The 14450-nt window shown below is 46.1% G+C and overlaps 3 protein-coding genes across 7 annotated transcripts; 2 read left to right on the forward strand and 1 right to left on the reverse strand.

Annotated features, from left to right (window-relative positions):
• Positions 1 to 4174: 4174 nt before the first annotated feature.
• Positions 4175 to 8851, reverse strand: LOC134291295 (uncharacterized). 3 transcript variants are annotated; one of them, XR_009999020.1, is made up of 3 exons: positions 4506 to 8851; positions 4364 to 4448; positions 4175 to 4300 (listed from the first exon to the last, which is right to left on the reverse strand). XR_009999020.1 is itself a non-coding variant. In XM_062858841.1 (3 exons), exon 3 carries the CDS (start codon positions 7259 to 7261, stop codon positions 4679 to 4681), a length of 2583 nt encoding a protein of 860 aa, XP_062714825.1. In that variant the 5' UTR covers positions 7262 to 7397; positions 7461 to 7545; positions 7603 to 8851; the 3' UTR covers positions 4194 to 4678. The 3 variants fall into 3 exon arrangements, 1 of the variants encoding a protein (XP_062714825.1); XM_062858841.1 differs by having other exon boundaries at positions 4194 to 7397; positions 7461 to 7545; positions 7603 to 8851; XR_009999019.1 differs by having other exon boundaries at positions 4194 to 4448.
• Positions 8852 to 8886: 35 nt separating this feature from the next.
• On the forward strand, positions 8887 to 11565 carry LOC134289434 (uncharacterized). Its single transcript, XM_062855242.1, has 3 exons — positions 8887 to 10136; positions 10194 to 11404; positions 11512 to 11565. The coding sequence occupies exons 2-3, from the start codon at positions 10478 to 10480 to the stop codon at positions 11563 to 11565; spliced, it is 981 nt and encodes a 326-aa protein (XP_062711226.1). The 5' UTR covers positions 8887 to 10136; positions 10194 to 10477.
• On the forward strand, positions 11444 to 13534 carry LOC134291297 (uncharacterized). Of its 3 annotated transcripts, XM_062858844.1 has the most exons (3): positions 11444 to 13233; positions 13291 to 13375; positions 13439 to 13528. In XM_062858844.1, exon 1 carries the CDS (start codon positions 11804 to 11806, stop codon positions 13058 to 13060), a length of 1257 nt encoding a protein of 418 aa, XP_062714828.1. In that variant the 5' UTR covers positions 11444 to 11803; the 3' UTR covers positions 13061 to 13233; positions 13291 to 13375; positions 13439 to 13528. The 3 variants fall into 3 exon arrangements, with proteins under 3 accessions (XP_062714828.1, XP_062714826.1, XP_062714827.1); XM_062858842.1 differs by having other exon boundaries at positions 13291 to 13534; XM_062858843.1 differs by having other exon boundaries at positions 11444 to 13375.
• The last annotated feature ends 916 nt before the right edge of the window (positions 13535 to 14450 follow it).

The raw sequence follows: 14450 nt of genomic DNA on the forward strand, positions 1-14450 counted from the left end.
GAACGATCCTGTAGACATCACACAACAGTTTCGCATTGACTTACACTGAAACTGAAACATATCTTTGACCCCGGGAATCGATCGCGCCAGCCCAGAAGGGGTCGTGCCTAAGCCCCAAACTGCTGGTCCAGCCAACGGCAGCTTCTGGGGTGGGCTCACAAGGTCTTCTTTTGTTTCCCGGGTTCCAGGGCGTTTATCAGGGAGGAGTTTTCGGTGGGGTTGTCCTAAATGACCTACAAGAATTAATACCTCAATTTATGATTTATTGGGTGCTAGGATATCAACTGTCGTTACTTGGAGAAGTGACCACCTAGGCCGCGGTCGTAGGGCGTAGCTGGGTAGCGAGGTTGTTGTAGACGGATCGAGGAGTGGCCGATGTAGGCGGTAACGGTAGATCGTTTACACAATGGTCGGCTAGCGGCCCGTGAGCCACCGGAATGGCTGACCACCGTACATGTTAGGGTTGCGGCCGGAACAGTCGGCAAACAGGGTGATTTGAAAGCGGCCGCAACGGCCGCCAACTATAGAGCGGTCGGAACACATCAGCCGGTTAGCGACCGAATGGCCACCGGAATGGATGATGATCGTAGATGATCGGGGAGCGGCCGGAATGGCCGGCAAACGTAGTGATTGGAAAGCGACCATAATGGGTTCGACCCCAGGTCCTCGGCGTGATAGTCAAGTGTTCTAACCATCACACCAGGTCCGCTCCACACATCTGCGTTTATTCTGTGTGGGTCTAATCGCAATGTTAATGTTTACCGCACACTCATCTCGCTTGTTCCGACAATTCAACTTAACAGTGCTCCTCATCAGTACATGCTCGCTGCATCCGCCTCATGGCTCGTAGGCAGGCGCGGTGCAGGTTCGCAATCGCTTGAGTTCACCAGTACGGTGGTGGTCTTCCATTCTTAGGCATGGTCGCATCGCATTCACGCGGGATCACCGCTACTTGCTTGTCCCCGCTTAGAGCGAGTAGGTTTCGCTCGCTGCGAAGTGCCTCTCTAAATACCTCGTCGTTGAAGTATGAATTCTTTTACCTATGAGGGCTTGATCATGTCCTAGCTAGCCAGGTTTTCGCAAAGCGCAGCGAGCTCGTGATTCATCTTTCTCCACCACACACCGATAAAGCACACCGCCGAAGATCGTCCTTAGTGCGCGTCGCACGAAAACTATGAGTGCATGTAGGTCCTCCTCGAGAATGGTCCATGCCTCGTGCCCGTAGAGAATACCCGGTCTTATTAGAGTCTTGTACATGGTACATTTAGCAGGGAACCGAGGTAGATGAATTCTTGTACCCCCTCGAAAGTATCCCCGTCTTTCGTAACATTGCTGTCAATGCTTGTCCTATCTCGCTCAGTACCACCTACCAGCATGTACTTTGTTTTAGCAGCATTGACCACCAGTCCAACCTTTGCTGCTTCACGTTTCAGGTGGGTGTACAGTTCTGCCACCATTCCAAATGTTCTGGCAATAATATCTATGTCATTCGCAAAACAGACAAATTGGCCGGATTTCGTGAAGATCCTACCCGGTTGAGCCCGGTTCGTCGCAAAACACTTTTCAGGACGATGTTGAATATGACTGACTGCTAATGACTGAGTATTTCACTAGTTTTACGACTCATTCAGTCTATATTAAGCAGCTAAAACGGCTTTTGCATCTACTGTCCTACGTTTTGGTGTGTATTTCACCTTCTTCTGGGAATTCTACAATTTTATGTTTATTATAAGAAGTTTTGTTTTAAATATTGATGAGTGTTTTATGTGACTTACAGAGTCACATGAATATGTTGAACTGGAAAGTTCTCCCGAAATCCTTACGCTGTTTAGCACACCGTCCATCGTTACTCTTATCAGTCTGGTAAGCGTCCTGGGAAAGCTGTTCTCGCGTGTAGGCATCATCTACCCTCCGGTTTGAACTACATGTTAGGTAAGGACTACAAAAAGTAACGCCAATGATCGACTCCGCTCCGTTCCGGCCAAAGGCACATTTAGTGCCGACATAGGCCAAATCGACTCCACTGTGAGAACTCTCACCTTGACACCCGCACCAAGTACCTCTTCCGCATGAAACTTGCAAGCGGCTATAAGATTGTTTCACTTGTACGAGTTCGTGTAATTCTGCGTACGTCGGATACCAGATCCATAAGCTTGGTGTTGTTTCCCATCATCCTCAAGACTTCCTAGTACATATTTAAACTCTTCAGTCTCAATGATGAATGCGTCACCCTTCTAGCGCTTGATACCTGTCCTCCTACCTTTCTTTGGCGCGTTTTCAATTCTGAGCATGCTCAAGTAGCACACATGTCACAAAAGAGTGTCGACAGCGCAGGTTTTTGGTTGTACAGGAGCTACATTCATGTAATTCTATCTTAAAGGCAGAATAACTTGAGAATGGCTCGTGTCCAACCAAAAAACTGCGCTGTAGTCACTCCTTTGTGAAATGTGTGCTGCTTGGACACCCATGGTGGTGCAGAGGGCCGAATTGAAAGATCTCTACCCTGGGCGATTTCCAGCCATCGTATTGATCTGTGGCCAAGACAAATTTCTGTTGACTGCCTTTATTTCCTTGTTGTGTCACTTTGTGCACTGGTCGATGGGGAAAGAGCGATCCCCCAATCATCATGTCATTGTTGCCACAAAACTCTGCAAACAGCTCACTGTTCTTGCTCATTTCTCCGAGACCATGGCGTCCCATGACATTTTTATATTTATATGTCCGAGTTGTCGGAACCAACTTTCACCTTGAAGTTGCCCATGAGGATCTTGATATCACCTCTTGGAATCTTGTGCATCGGTTGGCACGGAACATTGGATCATGGCAAGGATTCGAACCCGTCGTGTTTTGAAGCTGGCTGCAATTATCCTTTCATTAGTAGGTTCCCATTTCATAAGCGTAGCATGTTCGTGAGCACTGAGCAGGACACCAACTACACGGTGGCGAGGAGCGTGTTCACCTTGTAGGCCAGAGTACAGCAGATTTTGACCCGACACCAATCCGGTCAACGGACTTCGCTCAGTCCTTGGATCACAAGCTCCATCCAGCATGCCTTATTAGTTGGGTGTGCCAGTTTACCCTGCTGGGATAGGGTTGATACATTCCAAATTCCAATTTTTGTCCGTTGTTTCGCGCTGAAAGTCGTTGTCGTTGAATCAGTTCGTAATCTGTCATTTTCGGCTTCTGTAACGGATTTTGAGTTTCGGGAACAGTAGGTTGTTGGCCTAAGGTTCCCTATTCACCATGGTGGAGCTGCCGCCCTAGGTATAGCTTCCGGTGGAGGAGCATTTCATACTTAGCAGTGGATGCCAGAACAGACGCTGTTTGAGCCGCACCTCCTTGGTGAACAGATGCTTGATACATACTTCCTTAATCTAGCTGAAGTCAGAAGGACAACAGTGCCCAGGCTAAGCACATAACTCTTAGCTGATGGTCATTGCCATCGCCTAACCCGTGGAAGCATGAGGTACCATGCTTGTGAGGACCAGAGCTATGTTTGACGCTCTCCTTATCGACTAACCGTTTTGCAGGCCCTCTTTCTTTGACCTGCTGTCCCTTAGCTCCTAAACCTCGTGTTGCTTTTCCTGTTTCGCTTCACTATGGTCTACGGACCGATTTCAACGCTGACCCGCTCTAAGCTGTGGTTGCTGAGGACCTATCAATGGTCGCAACTTCCCGTTCCCATCGACCCGGCACGAGCCGGCCTTTTCAGGCCCACCATTCCCGAATTTCTGGGATGCCTGGCTGGGGTCTGACTTACCGGCTTTACTGCCGACCTGCGAGGTTAGCAGCCTCTCGGTACTTCCTCAACGGTGTCAGGCCATTCGGCCGAAGGTCATTAGGCCGAAGGTCATTAGGCCGAAGGTCATTAGGCCGAAGGTCATTAGGCCGAATGGTCATTAGGCCGAATGGTCATCAGGCCGAATGATAATTGGGTCTTCTTCTTGCCGTTGCGTCTCCACTGAGACAAAGCCTGCTTCTCAGCTTAGTGTTCTATGAACACTTCCACAGTTATTAACTGAGAGCTTCCTCGGCAAATGACCATTTTGCATGTGTATATCGTGTGACAGGCACGAAGATACTTTATTGATGCTGAATCTACTGATATTTTACCCATGAATTTTTCCTTCTTTTAAACATAGGCTGTTCTTTCTAGTATCATTGCTAAAATATGGGAAAATATTCGACTGGGATTTTTGATAGCTACGGAGTTTTTTCGGCTTTCAGTCACGGGAAAAAGCGTTGATAATTTTATATCATTGCCAACGTTTCGATCCTTGGGTTGGATCTTCCTCAGGGCCTGTATTTATTGAAGCATATCTGTTAGTTGTGTTTAGAATTGTTAGTTTTGTCCTCTACTCACTCGATCTTAATCAACTTGTAAAGATCGTACTTTGCACACGATCGTTTGTCTGGTTTTTATTCCATAAAACACTGCACCTTTTCCGCTGTAGATTTTAATAAAATGCTTAATGGTTCTAACGGGATTGATGTTATGAACTTACTTCATCACCAGCACCCCAGTAGGATGTTGGGTGGGTGGTACGAATCGGGAGAAATTCGAAAACTAGAAATCAGCGGAACACAAGAATGCGGCTGTTATCAATCGCCGTTCGGGTTTAACTGTGGGGTGTGTATCTTCTGGTGTTATTTGGGTGGTAGGGTTTGTTAGTGTAGGTTAGGGTGTTGGATCAGCTGTTTCTCGTCGGTTATTTTGGATTGTTGACGACGCACTCCTCTCTGCTCTTTGGTTTTTGATTTGAGCGAGGAGGTGTGCGTACGCACAGCTTAAGTTGTCGGTATCAGTCCGATGGTTGACCGTGTTGGAGGTGGTCGTGATGTGACACATCTCCAACACTTGCAGAGCCTGTTTCTTATGTGTTGTATCGACGATGGAGGGGTTGCTGATATTGAATCGGTGTTGTTGCTCAATGCAGTGCTGGATTAGCGCAGATTTTTCCTGGAGCTGCAGTATTTCTGGATCCGTGTATTGGTGGCCTTCCGATAATCTTCGCTCTAGTGTGTTTACGTGTGTTTGATGTCCGTACATTCGGTTCCTCAGCTTGTTCGTTGTCATTCCAATGTATGTACTTGGGCAGTCTTTACAGTCGATCCGGTATACGACGTTACATTTGTTGAGATCGGATACCGGATCTTTTGCATTTTTATACAGATGTCCTACTGTGTTTCTGTAACTGTGAGAGATCCCTATTGCTGTGTTGCTCTTGTGGAGTATTCTCTTGATGCTAGAGCTGAGACCATGAACATATGGAATTGAACGGTAGGTTGCTGGTTTCTCCGGGTTGTCTGTACGAGGTGGTTGATGAAGGAATCGGTTGATAAGAGTGCGAGGGTAATCGTTTTTGCTGAGGTGCTGATGAATGAGTATGTCTTGTTCTTCTCTACTCCGAGTGGTGCTCAACCTACGGACCCTGTCGATGAAATTGTTGACCACCGCCAGTTTTTGATCGCTCGGATGGAAGGAGAAATAGTTAAGAATCCTGCCGGATGATATTGGTTTGGCATACCAGTCGGTTTTAACGCTACCGTCCTCTTGCCGTATCACTAGCAAATCGAGAAATGGTAGTCGTCCATTTTCTTCAACTTCGCATGTGAACAATATCCTCGGGTTTTGTGAGTTGAAGGTTGCCAACACCGCATTCACCTGGTCTTTATGTAAAACCAGGAATAAATCGTCAACGTATTTTCGGATAAGCTCCGGGAGAATATTGGCCGCTGTTGTAGCTCTTCTCAACAAATTCTCCATCACTATGTCGGCAAGAATGGGGGAGAGTGGGCTCCCCATAGCTGTGCCTGATATTTGGACATAGAATTTTTGCCGGAAACAGAAGCAACTGGCTCCTATGCAGAAATCAACAATTTCGAGGAACAAATCCAAATTTATGTTGGTGTTCCCTCGTATTTCATCCCACATGGAGATTATGTCATGGATGACCACCTCTTTCGTTACGTTTGTAAACAATGACACCGCATCGAATGACACTAGCACGTGATCCGGTGGTATCGTTAGTTGATTGGCATATTCGCAAAACGTTTTTGAGTCGACCGCGTTGTACTGGCTTTTGAAGGATCTCTGGAGTATATCGGCAATGTATTTGCAAAGATGGTACGTGGGGGACGTTATGTTGGGGACCACTGGCCTGAGCGGTAAATCAGGCTTGTGTGCTTTGGGTTGTCCATATATTCGGGGGCATACAGCGTTGTAGCTAGTGAGTGTGTATTTTGTTCGGGTGTCTATCAGTTTGAGTGCGTGTAGTCTGTGTACGATGTTGTTGTTTTTCCGTTCGTATCCACCCGTCGGATCTGAGCTCACCTGCTTGTACGTGTTGGTGTCGCCGATCAGCTGAGCGAGTTTACTGTCGTATTCTGCTAGGCTCATTATGACGGTGCGGTTGCCCTTGTCTGCTTCGGTGATCAAGACATCTGGGTTTGTTGTGATAAACTTCTTGGTGATGTTGACGGCAGATTTACAGAATTTGGACAGTGGATCGCTGAACGGTGTGTTCCGGTTGATGAAGTTTTGGATCTTGTTGATAACCTGGCATCTCGTCTGGTCTCGGATCGTTGACTCGGTGTAAGCAGATAAAGTGTTCTCCACATCAGCTATCAGGTGGAACCACGGTACCTGTGTAGTGTCGTTGTATGGCAATGCGAATTTCGGACCAAGGCTGAGAAGGATTCGTGTTTCTGGAGGGACAACTTTGTTGGTGGCATTTAGGATAGCGCTGGGATTTTCCGTCGGCATCTGGTGTTGATTTGCTACCACGGACATGTTCATCAGGCGGTTGTATTTTTGTGTGGTTTGTTGTGATTTTCGCCGGAGGTTCTCATGATACGCAAACTCTTGTGTGAGAAAAAAGTGTGCGTATGTATCTGGATCGGTTGTGTGTACGATTTGGCCTCTCAGATTGTCCAACTCCTGGTTTAGAGTACGAACTCTGTGGAAGGTGTCCTGAATCTCGATGTTCAACAAACATTTTTGGAATTTCGATACGGACGTGGACAGCTTTCGGTTGTAGGGGCTTCTTGATGCGACCAATTCATGCGTACACTGGAGCGAGTGGACGATATGCTGTGGTGTAACTCCGGTTCGCCGACACCTGAGCAGGAACTCTTTGCGGCTTTGCATGTTACCTAGCTTTGTGTTGCTGTTTGCGTAACTCTTCAGGAGCCGAACAGCCTGTGGTCCATATCGTTCGCTGATTTCTGTGTAGAATGATGTGCGTGTATTCGTCGCCATTGCAGATTTGGGAAAATATTCGACTGGGATTTTTGATAGCTACGGAGTTTTTTCGGCTTTCAGTCACGGGAAAAAGCGTTGATAATTTTATATCATTGCCAACGTTTCGATCCTTGGGTTGGATCTTCCTCAGGGCCTGTATTTATTGAAGCATATCTGTTAGTTGTGTTTAGAATTGTTAGTTTTGTCCTCTACTCACTCGATCTTAATCAACTTGTAAAGATCGTACTTTGCACACGATCGTTTGTCTGGTTTTTATTCCATAAAACACTGCACCTTTTCCGCTGTAGATTTTAATAAAATGCTTAATGGTTCTAACGGGATTGATGTTATGAACTTACTTCATCACCAGCACCCCAGTAGGATGTTGGGTGGGTGGTACGAATCGGGAGAAATTCGAAAACTAGAAATCAGCGGAACACAAGAATGCGGCTGTTATCAATCGCCGTTCGGGTTTAACTGTGGGGTGTGTATCTTCTGGTGTTATTTGGGTGGTAGGGTTTGTTAGTGTAGGTTAGGGTGTTGGATCAGCTGTTTCTCGTCGGTTATTTTGGATTGTTGACGACGCACTCCTCTCTGCTCTTTGGTTTTTGATTTGAGCGAGGAGGTGTGCGTACGCACAGCTTAAGTTGTCGGTATCAGTCCGATGGTTGACCGTGTTGGAGGTGGTCGTGATGTGACACATCTCCAACACTTGCAGAGCCTGTTTCTTATGTGTTGTATCGACGATGGAGGGGTTGCTGATATTGAATCGGTGTTGTTGCTCAATGCAGTGCTGGATTAGCGCAGATTTTTCCTGGAGCTGCAGTATTTCTGGATCCGTGTATTGGTGGCCTTCCGATAATCTTCGCTCTAGTGTGTTTACGTGTGTTTGATGTCCGTACATTCGGTTCCTCAGCTTGTTCGTTGTCATTCCAATGTATGTACTTGGGCAGTCTTTACAGTCGATCCGGTATACGACGTTACATTTGTTGAGATCGGATACCGGATCTTTTGCATTTTTATACAGATGTCCTACTGTGTTTCTGTAACTGTGAGAGATCCCTATTGCTGTGTTGCTCTTGTGGAGTATTCTCTTGATGCTAGAGCTGAGACCATGAACATATGGAATTGAACGGTAGGTTGCTGGTTTCTCCGGGTTGTCTGTACGAGGTGGTTGATGAAGGAATCGGTTGATAAGAGTGCGAGGGTAATCGTTTTTGCTGAGGTGCTGATGAATGAGTATGTCTTGTTCTTCTCTACTCCGAGTGGTGCTCAACCTACGGACCCTGTCGATGAAATTGTTGACCACCGCCAGTTTTTGATCGCTCGGATGGAAGGAGAAATAGTTAAGAATCCTGCCGGATGATATTGGTTTGGCATACCAGTCGGTTTTAACGCTACCGTCCTCTTGCCGTATCACTAGCAAATCGAGAAATGGTAGTCGTCCATTTTCTTCAACTTCGCATGTGAACAATATCCTCGGGTTTTGTGAGTTGAAGGTTGCCAACACCGCATTCACCTGGTCTTTATGTAAAACCAGGAATAAATCGTCAACGTATTTTCGGATAAGCTCCGGGAGAATATTGGCCGCTGTTGTAGCTCTTCTCAACAAATTCTCCAGTGATCCAGTGATGGAGAATTTGTTGAGAAGAGCTACAACAGCGGCCAATATTCTCCCGGAGCTTATCCGAAAATACGTTGACGATTTATTCCTGGTTTTACATAAAGACCAGGTGAATGCGGTGTTGGCAACCTTCAACTCACAAAACCCGAGGATATTGTTCACATGCGAAGTTGAAGAAAATGGACGACTACCATTTCTCGATTTGCTAGTGATACGGCAAGAGGACGGTAGCGTTAAAACCGACTGGTATGCCAAACCAATATCATCCGGCAGGATTCTTAACTATTTCTCCTTCCATCCGAGCGATCAAAAACTGGCGGTGGTCAACAATTTCATCGACAGGGTCCGTAGGTTGAGCACCACTCGGAGTAGAGAAGAACAAGACATACTCATTCATCAGCACCTCAGCAAAAACGATTACCCTCGCACTCTTATCAACCGATTCCTTCATCAACCACCTCGTACAGACAACCCGGAGAAACCAGCAACCTACCGTTCAATTCCATATGTTCATGGTCTCAGCTCTAGCATCAAGAGAATACTCCACAAGAGCAACACAGCAATAGGGATCTCTCACAGTTACAGAAACACAGTAGGACATCTGTATAAAAATGCAAAAGATCCGGTATCCGATCTCAACAAATGTAACGTCGTATACCGGATCGACTGTAAAGACTGCCCAAGTACATACATTGGAATGACAACGAACAAGCTGAGGAACCGAATGTACGGACATCAAACACACGTAAACACACTAGAGCGAAGATTATCGGAAGGCCACCAATACACGGATCCAGAAATACTGCAGCTCCAGGAAAAATCTGCGCTAATCCAGCACTGCATTGAGCAACAACACCGATTCAATATCAGCAACCCCTCCATCGTCGATACAACACATAAGAAACAGGCTCTGCAAGTGTTGGAGATGTGTCACATCACGACCACCTCCAACACGGTCAACCATCGGACTGATACCGACAACTTAAGCTGTGCGTACGCACACCTCCTCGCTCAAATCAAAAACCAAAGAGCAGAGAGGAGTGCGTCGTCAACAATCCAAAATAACCGACGAGAAACAGCTGATCCAACACCCTAACCTACACTAACAAACCCTACCACCCAAATAACACCAGAAGATACACACCCCACAGTTAAACCCGAACGGCGATTGATAACAGCCGCATTCTTGTGTTCCGCTGATTTCTAGTTTTCGAATTTCTCCCGATTCGTACCACCCACCCAACATCCTACTGGGGTGCTGGTGATGAAGTAAGTTCATAACATCAATCCCGTTAGAACCATTAAGCATTTTATTAAAATCTACAGCGGAAAAGGTGCAGTGTTTTATGGAATAAAAACCAGACAAACGATCGTGTGCAAAGTACGATCTTTACAAGTTGATTAAGATCGAGTGAGTAGAGGACAAAACTAACAATTCTAAACACAACTAACAGATATGCTTCAATAAATACAGGCCCTGAGGAAGATCCAACCCAAGGATCGAAACGTTGGCAATGATATAAAATTATCAACGCTTTTTCCCGTGACTGAAAGCCGAAAAAACTCCGTAGCTATCAAAAATCCCAGTCGAATATTTTCCCAAATCTGCAATGGCGACGAATACACGCACATCATTCTACACAGAAATCAGCGAACGATATGGACCACAGGCTGTTCGGCTCCTGAAGAGTTACGCAAACAGCAACACAAAGCTAGGTAACATGCAAAGCCGCAAAGAGTTCCTGCTCAGGTGTCGGCGAACCGGAGTTACACCACAGCATATCGTCCACTCGCTCCAGTGTACGCATGAATTGGTCGCATCAAGAAGCCCCTACAACCGAAAGCTGTCCACGTCCGTATCGAAATTCCAAAAATGTTTGTTGAACATCGAGATTCAGGACACCTTCCACAGAGTTCGTACTCTAAACCAGGAGTTGGACAATCTGAGAGGCCAAATCGTACACACAACCGATCCAGATACATACGCACACTTTTTTCTCACACAAGAGTTTGCGTATCATGAGAACCTCCGGCGAAAATCACAACAAACCACACAAAAATACAACCGCCTGATGAACATGTCCGTGGTAGCAAATCAACACCAGATGCCGACGGAAAATCCCAGCGCTATCCTAAATGCCACCAACAAAGTTGTCCCTCCAGAAACACGAATCCTTCTCAGCCTTGGTCCGAAATTCGCATTGCCATACAACGACACTACACAGGTACCGTGGTTCCACCTGATAGCTGATGTGGAGAACACTTTATCTGCTTACACCGAGTCAACGATCCGAGACCAGACGAGATGCCAGGTTATCAACAAGATCCAAAACTTCATCAACCGGAACACACCGTTCAGCGATCCACTGTCCAAATTCTGTAAATCTGCCGTCAACATCACCAAGAAGTTTATCACAACAAACCCAGATGTCTTGATCACCGAAGCAGACAAGGGCAACCGCACCGTCATAATGAGCCTAGCAGAATACGACAGTAAACTCGCTCAGCTGATCGGCGACACCAACACGTACAAGCAGGTGAGCTCAGATCCGACGGGTGGATACAAACGGAAAAACAACAACATCGTACACAGACTACACGCACTCAAACTGATAGACACCCGAACAAAATACACACTCACTAGCTACAACGCTGTATGCCCCCGAATATATGGACAACCCAAAGCACACAAGCCTGATTTACCGCTCAGGCCAGTGGTCCCCAACATAACGTCCCCCACGTACCATCTTTGCAAATACATTGCCGATATACTCCAGAGATCCTTCAAAAGCCAGTACAACGCGGTCGACTCAAAAACGTTTTGCGAATATGCCAATCAACTAACGATACCACCGGATCACGTGCTAGTGTCATTCGATGCGGTGTCATTGTTTACAAACGTAACGAAAGAGGTGGTCATCCATGACATAATCTCCATGTGGGATGAAATACGAGGGAACACCAACATAAATTTGGATTTGTTCCTCGAAATTGTTGATTTCTGCATAGGAGCCAGTTGCTTCTGTTTCCGGCAAAAATTCTATGTCCAAATATCAGGCACAGCTATGGGGAGCCCACTCTCCCCCATTCTTGCCGACATAGTGATGGAGAATTTGTTGAGAAGAGCTACAACAGCGGCCAATATTCTCCCGGAGCTTATCCGAAAATACGTTGACGATTTATTCCTGGTTTTACATAAAGACCAGGTGAATGCGGTGTTGGCAACCTTCAACTCACAAAACCCGAGGATATTGTTCACATGCGAAGTTGAAGAAAATGGACGACTACCATTTCTCGATTTGCTAGTGATACGGCAAGAGGACGGTAGCGTTAAAACCGACTGGTATGCCAAACCAATATCATCCGGCAGGATTCTTAACTATTTCTCCTTCCATCCGAGCGATCAAAAACTGGCGGTGGTCAACAATTTCATCGACAGGGTCCGTAGGTTGAGCACCACTCGGAGTAGAGAAGAACAAGACATACTCATTCATCAGCACCTCAGCAAAAACGATTACCCTCGCACTCTTATCAACCGATTCCTTCATCAACCACCTCGTACAGACAACCCGGAGAAACCAGCAACCTACCGTTCAATTCCATATGTTCATGGTCTCAGCTCTAGCATCAAGAGAATACTCCACAAGAGCAACACAGCAATAGGGATCTCTCACAGTTACAGAAACACAGTAGGACATCTGTATAAAAATGCAAAAGATCCGGTATCCGATCTCAACAAATGTAACGTCGTATACCGGATCGACTGTAAAGACTGCCCAAGTACATACATTGGAATGACAACGAACAAGCTGAGGAACCGAATGTACGGACATCAAACACACGTAAACACACTAGAGCGAAGATTATCGGAAGGCCACCAATACACGGATCCAGAAATACTGCAGCTCCAGGAAAAATCTGCGCTAATCCAGCACTGCATTGAGCAACAACACCGATTCAATATCAGCAACCCCTCCATCGTCGATACAACACATAAGAAACAGGCTCTGCAAGTGTTGGAGATGTGTCACATCACGACCACCTCCAACACGGTCAACCATCGGACTGATACCGACAACTTAAGCTGTGCGTACGCACACCTCCTCGCTCAAATCAAAAACCAAAGAGCAGAGAGGAGTGCGTCGTCAACAATCCAAAATAACCGACGAGAAACAGCTGATCCAACACCCTAACCTACACTAACAAACCCTACCACCCAAATAACACCAGAAGATACACACCCCACAGTTAAACCCGAACGGCGATTGATAACAGCCGCATTCTTGTGTTCCGCTGATTTCTAGTTTTCGAATTTCTCCCGATTCGTACCACCCACCCAACATCCTACTGGGGTGCTGGTGATGAAGTAAGTTCATAACATCAATCCCGTTAGAACCATTAAGCATTTTATTAAAATCTACAGCGGAAAAGGTGCAGTGTTTTATGGAATAAAAACCAGACAAACGATCGTGTGCAAAGTACGATCTTTACAAGTTGATTAAGATCGAGTGAGTAGAGGACAAAACTAACAATTCTAAACACAACTAACAGATATGCTTCAATAAATACAGGCCCTGAGGAAGATCCAACCCAAGGATCGAAACGTTGGCAATGATATAAAATTATCAACGCTTTTTCCCGTGACTGAAAGCCGAAAAAACTCCGTAGCTATTGCTAAAATAGTTTTTGGCGCAGAAACTGCTGATATTCAATTCAAAAATTTTTCCTTCTTTAAAACATAGGCTATTCTTTCTAGTTTCATTGTTAAAGTAGTTTTCGGCAAAAAATTTTTGGAAAAAGTAAAAACAACAGATCTTTTTACAGGCTCATAACGGCTGATTTTCAATTCGTCCTGATGACCATTCGGCCTAATGACCATTCGGCCTAGTGACCATTCGGCCTAATGACCATTCGGCCTAATGACCTTCGGCCTAATGGCCTTCGGCCTAATGACCTTCGGCCTAATGACCCAGCATCTTCCTCAACTATCGGCTGCCTTAAACGCTTCTGTAATTGCTTCTCATAAGCAATCGCATCCGCCGCACTTTGGGGCTAACCGCAAATGCGAAGGCCTCCGTCTGGGTAGACTTCGGAACCTTTGACTTCACTGGTTCTGTCGCTGCCGCAGTTTCCATGAGTTTCCCATAATCTTGCTTACGTCTCACAGGGGCCTGCTTGAGGTCCTTGCAGATGTTAGACTTCGCAGATGCAAAGTCAATAATGGAGTCCAGCTTCTGCGCAGCCACCACCATCGCAGAGAGCCCATCTCTTTTTTGTTGTTGATGGCCCTCATCAATCACGTTCTTTCCATTATCTCACCCGACACACTATCCGGAGAGGAAATGGGGTTACTCACGCTGGTACTACGTGTGCAGCTTGCTATTCCTCTTTCTGCTCTCCTTGAAGGAGTCCTAGCTAGCCCACTTCTCGCGAATGAGTTAACTTGCGGCTACCGCTACCACTAGGTTTTTTAGGGCACTCGTTATGCCCCATGGCTTATTACTTGTCTCATGAGGCATGGAGTTTATAGATTGCAATTGTCTTAAAAGTTTAAAGACGTTGAAACTAAAAGCTCATCAACAT

This window comes from Aedes albopictus, chromosome 3 (genome assembly GCF_035046485.1).
Source record: "Aedes albopictus strain Foshan chromosome 3, AalbF5, whole genome shotgun sequence".
Classification (NCBI taxonomy): Eukaryota; Metazoa; Arthropoda; class Insecta; order Diptera; family Culicidae; genus Aedes; species Aedes albopictus.